Source organism: Vulpes vulpes, chromosome 2 (assembly GCF_048418805.1).
Source record: "Vulpes vulpes isolate BD-2025 chromosome 2, VulVul3, whole genome shotgun sequence".
Classification (NCBI taxonomy): Eukaryota; Metazoa; Chordata; class Mammalia; order Carnivora; family Canidae; genus Vulpes; species Vulpes vulpes.
This window is the reverse complement of record NC_132781.1, coordinates 118,832,747-118,848,307: the sequence shown is the minus strand read 5'-3', so window position 1 is coordinate 118,848,307 and position 15,561 is coordinate 118,832,747. Positions and strand designations below refer to the sequence as shown.

The window sequence follows — 15,561 nt, the reverse complement described above, 5'->3', positions numbered from 1 at the left end:
CAGGAATAAATAAATAAAATCTTTAAAAAAGAGAGAGAAGGACAGAGGGGCACCTGGGTGGCTCAGTCGGTTTAGCATCTGCCTTCTGCTCAGGTCATGATTCCAGGGTCCTGGGATCAAGTGCCACATCTGGCTCCCTGCTCCTCCTCTCTCTGCCCGCCAGTCCTCTGTTTGTGCTCTCTCTCTCTCTGTCAAATAAATAAATAAAATATTTTAAATATAAAATAAAAATAAAATAAAATCTTTTAAAAATAAAATACATAAAATAAAATTTAAAAAGAGAGAAAGGGGCCTTAGAGAAGCTACATCATAGTAGCAATGAGCACCCCCATTGCCTGGATCTCCATTTCTCAAAGCCATTTGCCACTAAAAGGAACTGGGGCTCCTTTGGAGGAAACAGCCAATCTCAAAGTTGGCATGGGATGAACATGGAACATCTTGTTACTCCAGAAAGTAAGAAAATCCTCAAAGAATGATGGAGCCATGTCAACAGGACATGAAAGCCAGCTCAAAGGGACTCCCAGTGACCAAAATGGGGACAATCTGTGCATCAAAATAATAAATTATTGTAATGTGTAATATTTACAGAATTCAAAGTACTTATTTGCAAATAAGTACTTAATTATAAAGGTGAAAAGAGGAACTTTAAAGTGGGGAAAGCTAGCCATAGTGGCTGAACGGTGGCCCCCACAAAAGTATGTCCATATCTTAGTCCCCAGAACCTGTGAATATTAACCTTATGTGGAAAACCAGTCTTCTCAGATGTAACTAAGCTAAGGATTTAGGGACAAGGAGGTCATCCTGGATTATCCAGATGGTCACTAGATTCAATGACAAGTGTCCTTGTAAGAGACACACAGAGGAGAAGGTGATGTGCAGATAGAGGCAAAGATTGAAGTGATGTGGCCACAAGCCAAGGAATGTCCAAGAGACACTGGAAGCTGGAAAGGACAAGGAACAGATTGTCCTCTAGAGCCTTGGGAGGGAATATGGCCCTGCTAACATTAAGAATTGTTAAGAATAACAATAGGGGTGCCTGGTGGGCTCAGTCAGTGGAGCTTGAGACTCTTGATCTCAAGCTGGTAAATTCAAGCCCGGACCCATGTGGTTGTAGAGATTACTTAAAAACAAGCAAACAAAAACAACGTTTGTAAGGCCTCCCTGAAAAATGCTGGAAGTCCCATCTGCATTGGGACCCTGGGAGTGGAGAGGAATGTGAAGCATTCAGAGTCTACAGAGCATGGATGGCTGGTGGGCTGAGCTTTAGAGTTCATCTTGGGAGACGAGGACCTGGTCTGAAACAGTATGGGGAGAGATTGGAGTTCGACTCCAGGTAAATTTCCAAAAGCCTCCAAACAGTGTGTGGATGAAGCTGATGGACCCCTCAGAGGGGCAGAGAGGGGGGCATGGACCCCGTTGCCATCACTGGTCTTTGTGGAAAGGCCCTGGAGGACCCCACTGTGGCGCTAGCCCAGGCAGGGCAGAGCCCCAGGCACAGTCACACTGCTCCAGCTTTACATCCTCATCTGGGCTGCTGGCTGAGCAGGGCCCCTAGAGCCAGGCCCAATCTGTTTCCTTCTATTCTTTGACAGGAAGCTCCTGGAGAGCGAGCCCCCACCCCACACCCCGCCCCAGCACTCCCTCTCTCTTCTCCACTATGGACAGAGCCACCGTGGAGCAGCTGCCTGCCCGCCACAGACCCAGCTGACATGGGCACCGTCAGAGCGGCGCGGCTGTGCGGGGCGATCCTTGGCTTCCTCCTGCTCCAAGGTAAGAGGCACTTGCCATCCTGCCTCAGCACTTCCTCTCCCGCCACTGGCGGTCCTGGGCGCCTGTCCCTTCTTCACAGAGTAGGAGGCACATGCTCTTCACCCAGGCCTGTGCCCAAGGGAAATTCCAGAGCCTTCTGATGAAGAGAACCAGTTGAAATGGTGTGGGGGGAAGGGTGGCCATTACTGAGCGAAGGTGAAGTTGAGATGTGGCTAAACCCTTTTGTGGGAACATTTCCAGGGTGAACTGGGGCCTCCACAGTCTGACCTCCTGAAATGTGGGAAGCCACCATCTTGGTGTGAGACTGAGACCAGAGAGCTCCTTCCAGGGTGTTCTGGCACAAAATTGTCTGCTCCTTGGGCTTTACAGATGATCCTGACTCTTCTTTCATACGAGGAGTAACAACCTGGGAATTCTAAATGTTGACTTGAAGCTCAAATTACAGCAAGCGAGACTCAGGTTAGGTACAAAGAACTATCTACCAGAGAGGATGTATACAGCATCCTCACCTGAGGGGCTGGATGAGAAGGCATCCAGAGGAGATGCCTGGAAACAGCCCCTCTGAGACCTGATTCTGGGAGCCAAGGAAGGGTGAAGCAGCTCAGGAGTCCTCTAATTAGGGAGCAGTTGCTGGGAACCATGAGAAATCCAGGAGATTCTGACTCACAGGGCAGCAACTTCCGTTTGCTCATCCCTTCCCTACTCCCATGTCACTCTCCAGCAGTCCTCTGTTGGAGACTTAGGAGCCTGCTCATACCAAGTGCTTGGATGGGGACAGAGGAAGGCCCTCCCTTGGTGGGGGTAGAAAGCCTGAGTTCTAATACTCTGTCCCTTGGAGAGGTCAGACCTTTCTCTAGAAGCCCATGGGCTGGGAGCAAAACTCTGATTGCCCACCCCATTCCCATCCCTACCCCATCCCCGGAGGACAGAGTCACAGGTTTGATCCGGGGCTGGGGGACTAGGCTGTGGTAGAAACCTCAGAAGTGGCAGAGAAGGACATTAAAGGGGAGCCTCATGAGGGGGCACTGTCCCAGGCAAATGGCAGGGCTCATGGTGCCCTGTATAAACTCTACATGAGCCACGATTACCCTTTGAGTTTCCTCGTCTCTCATCCTGAGATCTCAGCATGCTTACTGTCTCCCTTGAGGAACCCTTTTTGAGGTGATTCAGGCCCACAAGGTGACTTGACTTGGATACACAGAGACTTGGAGGATGTCTAGCATTTATTGAGCATGGACTGTCAGGCACTGAGTTAAGTGCTTTATACGAATTTTCCTATTCTCGCAACCACTTATGAGGTATGTAAGTCATTTGTGTTTTAAAGAAGAGGAAAAACTAAGGCCCAAGTCGGAACGTAAGTGGTAGAGCAGGACTTGAACTCATATCTGTCAGACTCCAAAAGCTGTGATTTTTAAACTACTAAATTCTGCTGCTGAGGAAAATAAGGGACAGAGGTGGTAGAGAGGAAGAAGGGAGAGGCTGGAAGGTAATGAAGCAGGTAGGGATTAGGGAGAGGAGACAGGAAAATCAGAAATCTCATGTGGCCAGGGTTCTTGGGGTGTCTACAGGCCCAGGGGTCAGAAGAACCCTGGCTTGCAAAAACAGATGTTCCCAAAGTCCCTCATCTACTCACAGAAGAATCTACTGCTAACAGAAATTTCTGGTAGGGGGATAGGGCCAGAAGACAGAGAACAGAGTACTGGAGCTTAGAGCCTGTGGTTTTGGAACTCTTCCTAAAACACTGGTTTTGTTTCCACACTTGCCAGAAGGCAGTGCATTGTGTTCATCCATGAAGAGCTAATGTGACAACCTGATAGAGCTCAGACGGTACCTAAGACACGCTTCATCAATTACTGAGAGGTGTTGTCAGGATGTGCCTTGAAATGTTCTTTCAGGGTCATTTTCAGCTGGGCGGATTGCTCGCTAGCCTTGGGTCCCTACTAGTTTTAATCCCCCTCTGATGCCCCACCCAGTGAGAGGGTGGGGCTACCAGAGACAGGGTGACTTGGAAAAACACAGCCACGGTTTAGGCGAGCTTGGGTTTGGAAACCGTTAATTCTACCCCATCCAAGTGATAGCCCCATGGAGGAAGGCAGTAGTTAAGGAAAATAAACAGGCCGCCAGGCTACCACAGGCTGGGAGGGCCCTGGCCCCAACCACCTCTGCTCACCCTTGCCCAGGCTTGGGACCTCCGTGTTGATGGGAGCCTGGGAGCCCAAGCGCCAGGCCAGAGGCTACAGTCTCAGCAGTGGCAGAGGGACGGGAACCCAGCTGGGCGGCTCCACTTCCCCACGTTGTTTTCCTTTCACATTGTTCACAGGTTTCAAGAATGATTTCATTGTGGAAAATGAGCAAACACAACCTGACCTTTCAGGTCCCACACACACAGGGGCCACACATACAGGCACACAAGCACACATACACATCTGCACAGAGACCCACATGCACATACATGGATGTACAAAAAAGCCAATGAGGGCTTCTGATAGGGGCCTCCCCGTAACTGGCTCCTCCCTGGGTTTGGCCAACCACGGCCATTTCGGAAGCAGCCTCTGCCTATGAAAATAAGATTGGCTGCTTGTTCTAGAGCTTCCCTGGCTCCTACATGTTCCTCAGAACTTACTTGCTGTGTGCACCCGTACTTCCAGCTGGAGGGGGGCAGAGAGACAGCCCAGATACCTACCCCAATCCATAACCTCATTTTATTCACCACATCTTTCCATCCTCTTCCCTTGGGGCAGAACCAAGATGACAATATTCACAGGGGAAAATGAAGGGCTCAGTGGTAGGATAGCAAGAACCTGGAGTCCAAGGTCCTTATCTAGACGTCGCAGGTTACTGGCCCTCTGTCCTTGGATAAATCACTAGTTTGAAATAACCTTCCCCTGACCTCAAGGCAGGTTGGTATAAAATACACATGGGACTAAAGAGTCAGGAAAGGACTCTGGCACACTGAACCACGAGGTGGTGGTGATGGTACTATTGAGTGCTAGTTTCAGAGGAAGCTAGCACTGTGAGCCAGAGCCACATTCTTCAGCCCTCTGCCAAGTGTGTCTGCCTTCCAACATGGAAGGTTTGGAGAGCCTAGGATCTTCTGTGGGCTCTGCACTGGACAAGAGACTCATCAAGCTAGTCAAAGTGTTCTGCTTTCTCTGGCAGGCCACCACTCCCAGCCCATGACGATGCAGACATCTCGGTTTCAGGGTAAGAGCAAATACATAGTGCCTACTCTGGTATGGTGACCTGGCAGCTTAGGAAGGGCGAGACCAGATCTCAGGTGATTAGGGCTGGGGCCTGAGCTCTCAGGACATGGGTCCTGAGCTCTTCTCAGGACTATTTCAGCTTGACCCCCTCTCACGTGCTTTCAAAGAGGAGTAAGATGAATGGCTGAGGGTGGGGGTGGCAGGGAGAAAGACTAGAAAACTCTAGTTACAAGGGAAGAAGAGAAGGAGACAGAGTAATAGAAAGCAGTGACCCTCAGCCTCAGATGGTTTGTTTCAGGAGCCTTTGGCAAACCAAGTCTGATCACAGAACCACTTTCTTCCAATACAGGTGAGTGAGTGTGGCCAGTCCCTGCCCCGACCTAGCCCTTCAGATCTGCTTGGAACCCAAGGGTTCTCAGTTGGATGAGGGAGCGTGGTGTCACCAAACCTTCCCCCCTCTACCTCTTCCTGCCTCTGTCCTTACAGGAAATAGCTCTTCCTCAGAGCCCAGAAGCTCAAGCTCTCCGGCCAGTGCTGGGACCCCAGGTACTCTGCTGCTCAGATCCAGATGCCCTCTGGGGAGGGCCTAGTGGGAAGCAGGCACAGTTTCTGCCCTACAGAAGAATATAGACTAGTAGGGAAACACACAAGTAAATGGGACCTCACATTGCCAACTACAAAGCAGGGTGGGAAGGGATGTGATAAGCATGAAGAGAAGGTGCCGGAGGAGCAGAGACTGATGCAGGCCACTTCAGACTTGGGAGTCAGGGAAGACATGTTAGAGTGAGTGACCTTGGAAGTGGAGGCCCAAGAGTTAACCAGATGAGGACTGTGGGTTGGAGGGTGGTAGCACGTATATTCTAGGCAGATGTAACTATATCGGTAAGGTCCCAAAGGGAAAAGAAAAGATGGCTCTTTCTGGAATTGAAAGCAGTAAAGAAAAGGAAGATTTTGGACTAAAGAGACCCCCGTGTACATACTGGCTGAAGCCCTGAGCAGGCCCACCCATGCTTCCCAATCTGCAGCAGCTCCAGAGAGGGCCTCACAGGTCCTCGCGGTAACCATTAAACCCGGGACACTGAGCACAAGCACCATGGATGGTCACCCCCAGTCCCTGGTGGGCATGACTCAGCCCCAGCCACAGAAGGACACAGCACAACCTAGTGAATATGTGGGGCTGAGGATCAAGAGCACTAGGTCATTTGTGGTTGGGGTCCTTCTCCACCTCGTCATGAGGCCCAGATTCTGTCCTACAGTGAGGCGTCTCAGGGCCAGGATCCACATCAGTGGCAGCCTGGTTTGGGAATGAGAGAAGGTTGGTAGGAAGTAGAGACACAGCCTTGGGCCTGGTCACAGTGAAGGTAAAAGAAGCCTAGACTCGGGACTGATAAAATCATGGAGGGGGAAGGGAGAGGGAGAACCCAAAATGATGGAAAGGGAGGCAGAAGGGGTTTGGCCAGGACTATATGCTTTTTGGGGCAGGCTGACCTTCATGTGCCAGTGTGGGGAGAGAGCTGGGAGGGAGTGGCCACTTCCATCCTAGCCCTGCTGTTTCATGGCATAGGTCCAGCTATCCCAAGGAGCAGTGGTATGTCCTGCCTATACTCTCAGTGAAGAGCACCCTGACCCTTCCTCTTATCCTACCCCTTGGCTCTGAGATTTTTTTTAGACTCGAAGACTTATTTGGCAGTGCAGGTACAGATAAGGAAATGGATAGCAATCAAACTTGCAGTACAATGAGTGGAAGAGGGGGTGCCTGGCTGACTCAGTCGGTGGAGCTGTGACTTTTGATCTCAGGGTTACAAGTTCAAGCCCTGTGTTGGGTGTTGAGATTACTTAAAAACAAAATCTTAAAAAAGAAAAAAAAAGGAGTTGAAGAAGGGAAGAGATGGGTAATCATACTACTTTTTTTTTTTTAAAGATTTATTTATTTATTTATGAGAGAGAGAGAGAGAGAGAGAGAGAGGCAGAGACACAGGAGGAGGGAGAAGCAGGCTCCATGCCAGGAGCCCGACGTGGGACTCGATTCCGGGACTCCAGGATTACGCCCTGGGCCAAAGGCAGGCGCTAAACCGCTGAGCCACCCAGGGATCCCCTAAGAGGGCTAGAAACTGGCAGCCTGGCTTATTAAATCAGTGCCTAGGGATAAACACCCAGGGGCTTTTTTCCTCCCACTTCAACCCTTGGCAAAACACAGATGGCTCTACCTTGCCCAGTCTGGCTCCCTATCTCTAGAGCATAAATGAGCCCCAAGGGGATGGTGGGAAGAGAATAATAGGAGAAGCATTTTGAACTTTTTGGAGTCCCCTGGAGCTAATAACATGAGCAACCAGCAATGCAATTCACCTCATCCCACATCACCCAGTTCCAACCTCCATCCTAATGAGATCTGGTCTGAGTGGCAAGGAGGAAGTCCTTTTTGTAGGGCATTAGCTCCTTCTGCAGTTCTTTTTTTTTTTCTTTCTTTTTAAGATTTTTTCATTGTAAGATTAAGATCTCTTTTTTTCTGTTTTCTCATGAGAGACACAGAGAGAGAGGCAGAGACATAGGCAGAGGGAGAAGCAGGCTCCCTGTGGGGAGCCCAATGTGGGACTCGATCCCAGGACCCTGGGATCACGACCTGAGTCAAAGGCTCACGCTTAACCACTGAGCCACCCAGGTGCCCTCCTTCTGTAGTTCTTTACCCCGGGAAGTGGGAGGGAGCTAGCCATGTCTCTGGTGGGCTATGCCAGTCCCTTCATTGACATACCCATCCCCACTCCACTTCAGACACTTCTCAAAATATTACTCCCATATCAACCACCATGAGCCTGAGGATAAGAGAAGACTCAACCATTTTGCCCAGCCCCACGTCAGAGACGGTGCTCACTGTGGCTGCATTTGGTAAGAGAGAGGAGAAGATGGGGAGAGTGGCAGGAGACCCCACCCCTGAACTAACATAGACTCTGGCTCCGGAAACACGAGTTTAAATCTCACCTATTTATTTGTTGTAGGAGGGCTTGGTTGATGAAGAAGGCCCTGGTAGGAAGGAGCTTCCACTGGCCCTCCAGTCAACTCTTCTGGGCTCTGCCGGGTTCCATGCTCTTATAGGAGGGTGGGACAGGGCTGTGGAGCTCGCTCTCACCAGGAGTAGCAGGCTGAGAATTCATTCATCCAGCGGAGAAGGGGAATTCACTCTGCTCTCAGAGTCTATCTACACGGCACTTGGCTGGGAAGGGAATTTGGACTCTTCTGGCCCCTCTCTGACCCCTCCTTTGCCTCTCCCTTACCCCATTCTCCCTGTCCAGGTGTTATCAGCTTCATTGTCATCCTAGTGGTTGTGGTGATCATCCTAGTCAGTGTGGTCAGTCTAAGGTTTAAGTGTCGGAAGAACAAGGAGTCTGAAGGTACATGCCCTTCCACTTGGGGTCCCACATTGTCCCTCTTTGCTAAGAGACCAAGAGCTAGATTTTGGGACTGACACCCAGCCTGGAGTGCAGGAAAAGAATGGCTCATAAGCACCACTGATGAAATGGGAGGGTAGTCCACTTGGGTGGGCTTTGAGGAACAGGTTGGTCTTCTGAGTTATAGTATGTGACCCTCCCCCCAGTCTGTGTCTTTGGATGTTTTACAGATCCCCAGAAACCTGGGAGTTCGGGGTTATCTGAAAGGTAAGACTGTCAGAGGCATAAGGGAGAAATCATCTCTTTGACCTCTCAGCCCCTACTCCAAGAAAGAACTGCTGCTTCCTGCCTTCTGCGCACATGCTTGCATAAGCATGCATGGAATCTTGACAGCCACCAGCAAGGCCAGGGTTAGGGATGGGTGGGACAGGGGTGACCCTAACAGGAAACAATCAAGTGACAGGAGATGAATGGAACTCTTCAGCCTGAGGGCTAAGCCTCTATAACCCCCTCTTGAAAAGTGTAGGAATTCAGATGCTAATATGCCCCTCTTTTTAAAAAAAGATTTTATTGATTTATTTTAGAGAAAGAGAAAGGGGCTGGGGGAGGGAGAGAGAAAGAGGAAAACCTAAGCAGTCTCCCCTCTGAGTGCAGAGCCTGAGGCAGGGCTTGATACCACAATCTTGAGATCCTGACCTGAGCTGAAACCAAGAGTCAGACACTTAATCAACTGAACCACCCAGGACCCCCTCTATTATACCCCATTAAATAAGAAAACACTTAGTTAAGGAGCATCTTGTATATGCCAGGTACTATGGCAGGTATTTTATAATATTATCTCAAATCCTTACAGCAATCCTTCCAGGCAGATATACTGCATTCTGTACATTTGAAAAAATGAGATTTGGAAGAGGTTGTAACTCGGGCAAGATCACATAAGTAGCAAATAGTAAAACTAAGATTTAAATAGAAGTTTTTTGGGCTTCAAAGCACACTCCCATTTCATTAGGGTCCATCGCCAAATTACAGGTTTAATAGAAACAAAGTTCAAGGTTCCAACACTTTGCCCCACAGTTATTTAACCACTATATTGACTCCTGTTCTTCATTGTTCAACCATGTTCCTATCCTTCCCCTAGCTGCTCCACAGCCAACGGAGAGAAAGACAGCATCACCCTGATCTCTATGAAGAATATCAACATGAATAACAGCAAAGGATGCCCCACCGCAGAGAAGGTCATTTTTTCCTAGTTCCTTTCCTACCTTCTCTTCCTTTTATCTTCAGATTCTAATCCCTTAACCAGAAAGGTGATACTGTCAAAGACCCAGGCTCTGCTCTCATCTTCTCTAGCCCACTACTGCTAAGAAGTTCACCCTTTTTCATGATGTATTTATTTTGCAGGTTCTTTAGAAGCAATGTTGGGTCCCCATGGATCCAAGGATGATGCAGCTGCCCTGTGACTATAAAGAGGAAGGCGATGGGATCAGTAGACGCACGAGCCACATATAAATTATTTTATTATTTCACATTTACTCCAAGATCTAAAGGACACTAGCATTACCCCAGATCTAGGAGCAAGCTACCAGTATGAGAGACTCCTTCCCATATGGGCAGCCACTCGAGAAACACAGCGTGTTCCTCTCACCTGCTCACAGTCACAGGAAGGAAGAGTCTGTAGAGCAAGAGGAAGGAAATGATAAAATGGAGTGGCCCTTGCTACTTTGCATTAAAATTATTTTCTGGTCGACAGTCTAATTTCTTTTAAGGTCTGTGCTCTTGTGCATATTTGTTAACAGTGTTCTAGGAGCTATGGGGCCTCCTTTCCTGGGCAAGGCATGGACCAAAGTTTCTGCCTCTGAGGGAGCTCTCTGAGAAAACTGTGAGGTAGACTAAACATTTTGTCAGGTCTGCCTCAGTTCACCTGGATTTTTAAGGAGGAATGTGGTCCTGAGTGACTAATCACTTCAAGAGAAGAGAGAGAAAGGGAGCTGTAAACACTAACCAATCTTCACCAGTAAAGAAGTTCTGAACCTGAAGAGTGAGAACATGAGAGGCACGATGCATTCTGACTAGGGAAGTCCAGCGGTGAGGGCTGAGTAATATGAAGGCAAATGTCTTCTCTCTGCCCCAGGGTTGACATGCCTCACTTTGGTCCAAGCTGTGAGAATAACACTGGGAAGGTTTGGAACAAGGGCAGGTCTGTAATTTCATAAGGAGAACCCACCCCCTTTACCCCATACAGCTATAATCTTTGTGTCCTAGAGATAGAACAAAGGGGAAAAACACTGTAAAGTCTTTTAAAGGGAAAGAGGAAAAGAAAGCAGTTACCAATTTTCTTAGAAATCTCCATTATGACACTGGTTTGGAAGTGAATCTTGGTTGGGGAAAATTCGGTGGAAGAGTCATCTATGTGTGTCTGCACAGAGGGGTTAACTTTATAAATACCTGCTAGCTGGCAGTTCAGATTATAAGGAGATGACCCATTCTAAAACAATGTGCGACAACATGCTATTTGCATCTGGATTTAGACTTTGCAAGGTGATATGATAGAGAAAGCCTAGGACAAAAAACTTTACCCTCTCTGTTTCATTGTAACTATTCAAGTTGACTGAAGAAACCTACTGGATTCTAAAATCTTCTAGGACAAGGCTTAAAATCTAGTTGTGATTAGATGTCTGTAGCTCTATTTGGTACACGGTGCCCAGCACATAAGAGGCCATAAAAACTTGGGAAGTAAAAGTACTAGTTGGCAATTGCAGCAGATAATGTCGAATATCCCCACTCAGATTCCACTTCAAGGTCAACTCACTATTTCCCCAGCTGTTAGGAGTGTTGGCTGCTAAAGTTTGAGAGAGAGAGAGAGAGAGGAAGGAAGGAAGGAAGGAAGGAAGGAAGGAAGGAAGGAAGGAAGGAAGGAAGGAAGGAAGGAAGGAAAAGAAAAAAAAGGAGCATTGTCTCCTGAGGGCTCGTAGCTGGTTGATGACTGGTTGATGGGGATGGGATAAAGACCTGGACCTCTTGCCTCAATTTCCCCTTTCCCCAATCCTGCTTCCCTTACTCCTCACAGCTCTTGTTCCCAGGAGCATTCACCAAATAAACTTTCAGCATGCAAATCTCAGAGTCTCAGAGTCTATTTCCAACCTATAATATCAATACTACAGCATTAAAAAAAAATTACAGCATTTTAAATTTGTTTTTTTTTTTAAGATTTTATTTATTCATTTGAGAGAGAGAGAGAGAGAGAGAGAGAGAGAACTAGCACAAGCAGAGGGAGCTACAGAGGGAGAAGGAGAAGCAGGCTACCCACCAAGCAAGGAATCCAATATGGGGCTTGATCCCAGGACCCCAAGATCATGACCCGAGCCAAAGGCAGATGCCCAACCGACCAAACCATCTAGACACCTACTATAGCATTTTTTAAAAGAATTTATTTATTTGAGTGAGTGAGAGAGCACAAGTAGGGGGGAAGGGCAGAGGGAGAGGGAGAAGCAAGCTCCCCGCTGAGCAGGGAGCCCAATGTGGGCTTGATCTCAGGACCCTGGAATCGTGACTTAAGCCAAAGACAGATGCTTAATAGACTGAGCCACCCAGGTACCACTAAAATTCTATAGCATTAAAAAAAAACAAAAACAAATCAGATACATTTATTCAAGCCACACTGCAAAAAGCAAATGATTTCCTAGCCAGTTCCAGTACAAAAAAAAAAAAAAAAAAAATTCCATCATTGGGATAGAACTCTTCAGGTGACATAACAATGTCTAGAAGTACTGGATTCTATTTGAATTGTTCTTGTTATTCTGGGTGCCATGGGTACTTAGCTCACCTGCTTATCATACTGGACTAACTAGGTCAAGAACATGAGGTTCACTCTAGATAACTCAGTTGATATCTCCATTCTAAGGCCACAAGCTTCCCCCTGACTCTGGACAATGTCCTGCAAATATGAGCTGTTAGTCATAAGGTATTTATATGTGGGAAAAAGGGTGTGAACTGGTATTAATATGAGATTAAATGGATTTTACCCAGAAACCAGCATTGCAGTTCTACACTAGCCATGTTGGTTTTCCTATTGTTAAACAGCTATCCTTTGAGAAGGGGTCAAGGATGGATTAACTTAATTCTCTAGCAAACTATATTAGAAGGAGTTCTGCTAGAGGATCTTACTATTTATGCAAATACAAGAACCCACCTCTTGTAGGAAATCCGAGTGTAGCCTTCAGCAGCTTTTGCAACTTCCCTGAGACTGTATCTTTTCCTTGATGTCTAGACAACAGGATGGTGGCCATTTACAAGACAACTTCTTCCCTATTCTAACACAGGCCCCAATGCAGGAACAGGTGGTGGTGTGGGGTGGTTCCTATAGAGTATCCTTCTTTTGCTTCTTCCCCCATCTTATGGGAGAGCAACCAATAAATCAGCTCAGGCACACAGGCCCAGTGGGACAGAGGGATCATTTACTCAGTATCTTTCTTCCAGGAGTAGATGGTGCAGCATCTCAATCATATAGAGCACAAGGCAAACCTCGGTGTCACCAGCAAAAAATTTACTACAGTTCAACAAATATTTCTAAAAGTAAGTAGAGAAAACTGATAGAAATTTGAGGCCAGCTCTCGGTAAAATGGTTTAGCAGATGAAGGATCATTGCAGGCTTTTTGGCTTAGTTCATGCACTTAATTTCCTAAAGCTAGACTAGTACTAATCAACTCTATTAGATCTGTTGGAAAACATTGTGTGACACTGCTTAGCGGTCTCCCTCTGGATTTGTGGACATCCTTTATCACCTTTTTGAACTTCTTTCTACACTTACCTCCTTCTCCTTGAGAACCACCTCAGAGATTCCAAGTTCTCTTGCCTTATTTCCTTCCCAGATGCTTCCTCACCTGCTTACTTCCTCCAGGCACCTCCATCCTGAACCTTCTGAACCCAAAGCTTCCTCTTTTACCAAACACAGAGACTGAATTTGATAGTGGGAATTGTTTTGTTGAGTAATTGGTATACTCAAGCCAAAACTGGCACAGAAGTGTTCTAAATGTTGAGGTTTGGAGTTCTAAGTAAGTCCTAGTGATACAGTCATAGAAACATTCATCTAGTAGTGTTGAGGTGTAAATGAGCTAAAGGATATATTTGCTGGCATATCTGAGAAGGTTGCCATAATGAGACATTTTTTCCAGATCTAGGAGTAAATGAGTCTTCTAAAAAAAAAAGTGAGGAGTGAGGATGATGGAAAAGGTTGTTGAGGTACCAGACATTTCCAAAGGGCTGCAGCTTCCCCCATTCTTTTTAGCATTCTTGAACTTGGACTGTACTCCTAAGTAGCTCCAGAATTCATAGTATCCCTTCTCAATCCTATTACTCTCCACAGTGCTCTAGTGCCCCTACTCTCAACCAGATACCTCTAACTTCAATAGTACTCTGACATCTCTGAGTATGTCTAGACCTTAGCCTGTGCCCCTAGACTCTAAGGCATACCCCACCTTCCTTGGTCCATATTTTAGAGCAGTCTGTCTAGTTTTCCCAAACTGAATAAACTGCCTTCTTATATTCAATCACCTAATGTATATCCCTGATCAGGTCCCTTGTCTATTGAACACAAGTGACTTCTTTAGGATCCAGCCTTCTACGCTCATATATCCTACGACCACCACTGACTGCAGGGAAGGGATAGAACTGCGTACAACTGGAGGGTTTTACTCTTTCAATTTGTGTCTTGGGCTGATCATCTCCCAGTCCTGCCCCAAATGCCTAAGTATCTGCTTCTTGATACCATTGTTGGCATACTGATTTGGTTTTCTGGTAAGATCCCAAGTAATTTTTCATTTTGGGATGAATTGATCATTTTTCACTTATGAAACTGATCTTTGGCCATCCCAATTCACCCACAGGCATGAGTCAGTAAGAACATTATGAAAATCTTTTATTCTTTGCTAGGCCCCTGCAGACCTGAGTGGGAAAATGCAGGAATATTTCACTTCCCTTTTACTAATTTTGTAGGACCTTCAGAAAGCAAGGGAATGGGCCACAGAAATGAGTGGGGTGGAATGGAAGAGAAAAGTCTCAGAGGTGCCCTGGAGTAGGATGGGATGGATGATGGGACGGATGAAGGATAAGGAATAGCAAAGATAGTGACTTTATTTATTTTATTTTTTTTTAAGATAGGGACTTTAATGCTGGCTCCAATGCCTGTCCCTCTCTTCTTTCTCTACCCCTGAATCCTAGAGATCCCTCTAATGATGTTTGTGCCAGAGCAGCTAGACAAATAGGGACATACCCAGACTGTCCTCTGACTACACAAATCTACTTCACTTTTCTATTTTCTTGGTTCTTAAAATTTCAGGATTGAGTTCGCAAACCCCAAAACCCATCTCTCAGCCTCCAGGACCTAACATACATTTTGCACAGGATGGGCATTAGCATATATTTTATTTTATTTATTTTATTTTTTAAATAATAAATTTATTTTTTATTGGTGTTCAATTTGCCAACATACTGAATAACACCCAGTGCTCATCCCATCAAGTGCCCCCCTCAGTGCCCGTCACCCATTCACCCCCAAGCCTCGCCCTCCTCCCCTTCCACCACCCCTAGTTCGTTTCCCAGAGTTAGGAGTCTTCATGTTCTGTCTCCCTTTCTGATATTTCCTACCCATTTCTTCTCCCTTCCCTTCTATTCCCTTTCACTATTATTTATATTTTCCAAATGAATGAGAACATATAATGTTTGTCCTTCTCTGATTGACTTATTTCACTCAGCATAATACCCTCCAGTTCCATCCACGTTGAAGCAAATGGTGGGTATTTGTCATTTCTAATGGCTGAGTAATATTCCATCGTATACATAAACCACACCTTCTTTATCCATTCATCTTTCGATGGACACCGAGGCTCCTTCCACAGTTTGGCTATTGTGGATGTTGCTGCTATAAACATCGGGGTGCAGGTGTCCTGGCGTTTCATTGCATCTGTATCTTTGAGGTAAATCCCCAGCAGTGCAATTGCTGGGTCGTAGGGCAGGTCTATTTTTAACTCCAGTGAGAATGGGGAAAATTAACAAGGCATTAGCATATATTTTAAAAGGACAGCCTTGAGATAAACAGTCACACTGTCACCCTCTGGACTAGTTTGCAAAACCTTTCCCAGGCAGGATCTCATCGCGTCTCCCTGAATGCCCCTAGTGTTAGGCGAGGCCTAAGCCACTATTCTTAGTCT

At 46.7% G+C, this 15,561-nt stretch overlaps 2 protein-coding genes across 3 annotated transcripts in view; both read left to right on the top strand.

The window, feature by feature from the left end:
• The window catches only part of STING1 (stimulator of interferon response cGAMP interactor 1), a 66,969-nt gene extending 56,858 nt beyond the window's left edge, over positions 1-10,111 (top strand). Inside the window, exons 8-16 of the transcript XR_011999979.1 lie at positions 1,666-1,770; positions 4,930-4,974; positions 5,272-5,322; positions 5,460-5,519; positions 7,743-7,856; positions 8,261-8,359; positions 8,587-8,623; positions 9,495-9,591; positions 9,758-10,111. The gene's annotated coding sequence lies outside the window, so the exon portion shown is untranslated. The remainder of the gene's footprint in view (positions 1-1,665; positions 1,771-4,929; positions 4,975-5,271; positions 5,323-5,459; positions 5,520-7,742; positions 7,857-8,260; positions 8,360-8,586; positions 8,624-9,494; positions 9,592-9,757) is intronic.
• ECSCR (endothelial cell surface expressed chemotaxis and apoptosis regulator) lies at positions 1,644-11,469 on the top strand. 2 transcript variants are annotated; one of them, XM_026017249.2, is made up of 9 exons: positions 1,644-1,770; positions 4,930-4,974; positions 5,272-5,322; positions 5,460-5,519; positions 7,743-7,856; positions 8,261-8,359; positions 8,587-8,623; positions 9,495-9,591; positions 9,758-11,469. In XM_026017249.2, the coding sequence occupies exons 1-9, from the start codon at positions 1,710-1,712 to the stop codon at positions 9,764-9,766; spliced, it is 573 nt and encodes a 190-aa protein (XP_025873034.1). In that variant the 5' UTR covers positions 1,644-1,709; the 3' UTR covers positions 9,767-11,469. The 2 variants fall into 2 exon arrangements, with proteins under 2 accessions (XP_025873034.1, XP_025873039.1); XM_026017254.2 differs by lacking the exon at positions 5,272-5,322.
• Positions 11,470-15,561: the final 4,092 nt, after the last annotated feature.

Excerpts from the sequence above, each read along its gene's own strand:
- ECSCR (XM_026017249.2), top strand. The coding sequence starts at position 1,710 with ATGGGCACCGTCAGAGCGGCGCGGCTGTGCGGGGCGATCCTTGGCTTC. Across the intron at positions 1,771-4,929 it reads TGGCTTCCTCCTGCTCCAAG|GCCACCACTCCCAGCCCATG; the intron begins GTAAGAGGCACT and ends TTTCTCTGGCAG. Across the intron at positions 7,857-8,260 it reads GCTCACTGTGGCTGCATTTG|GTGTTATCAGCTTCATTGTC; the intron begins GTAAGAGAGAGG and ends CTCCCTGTCCAG.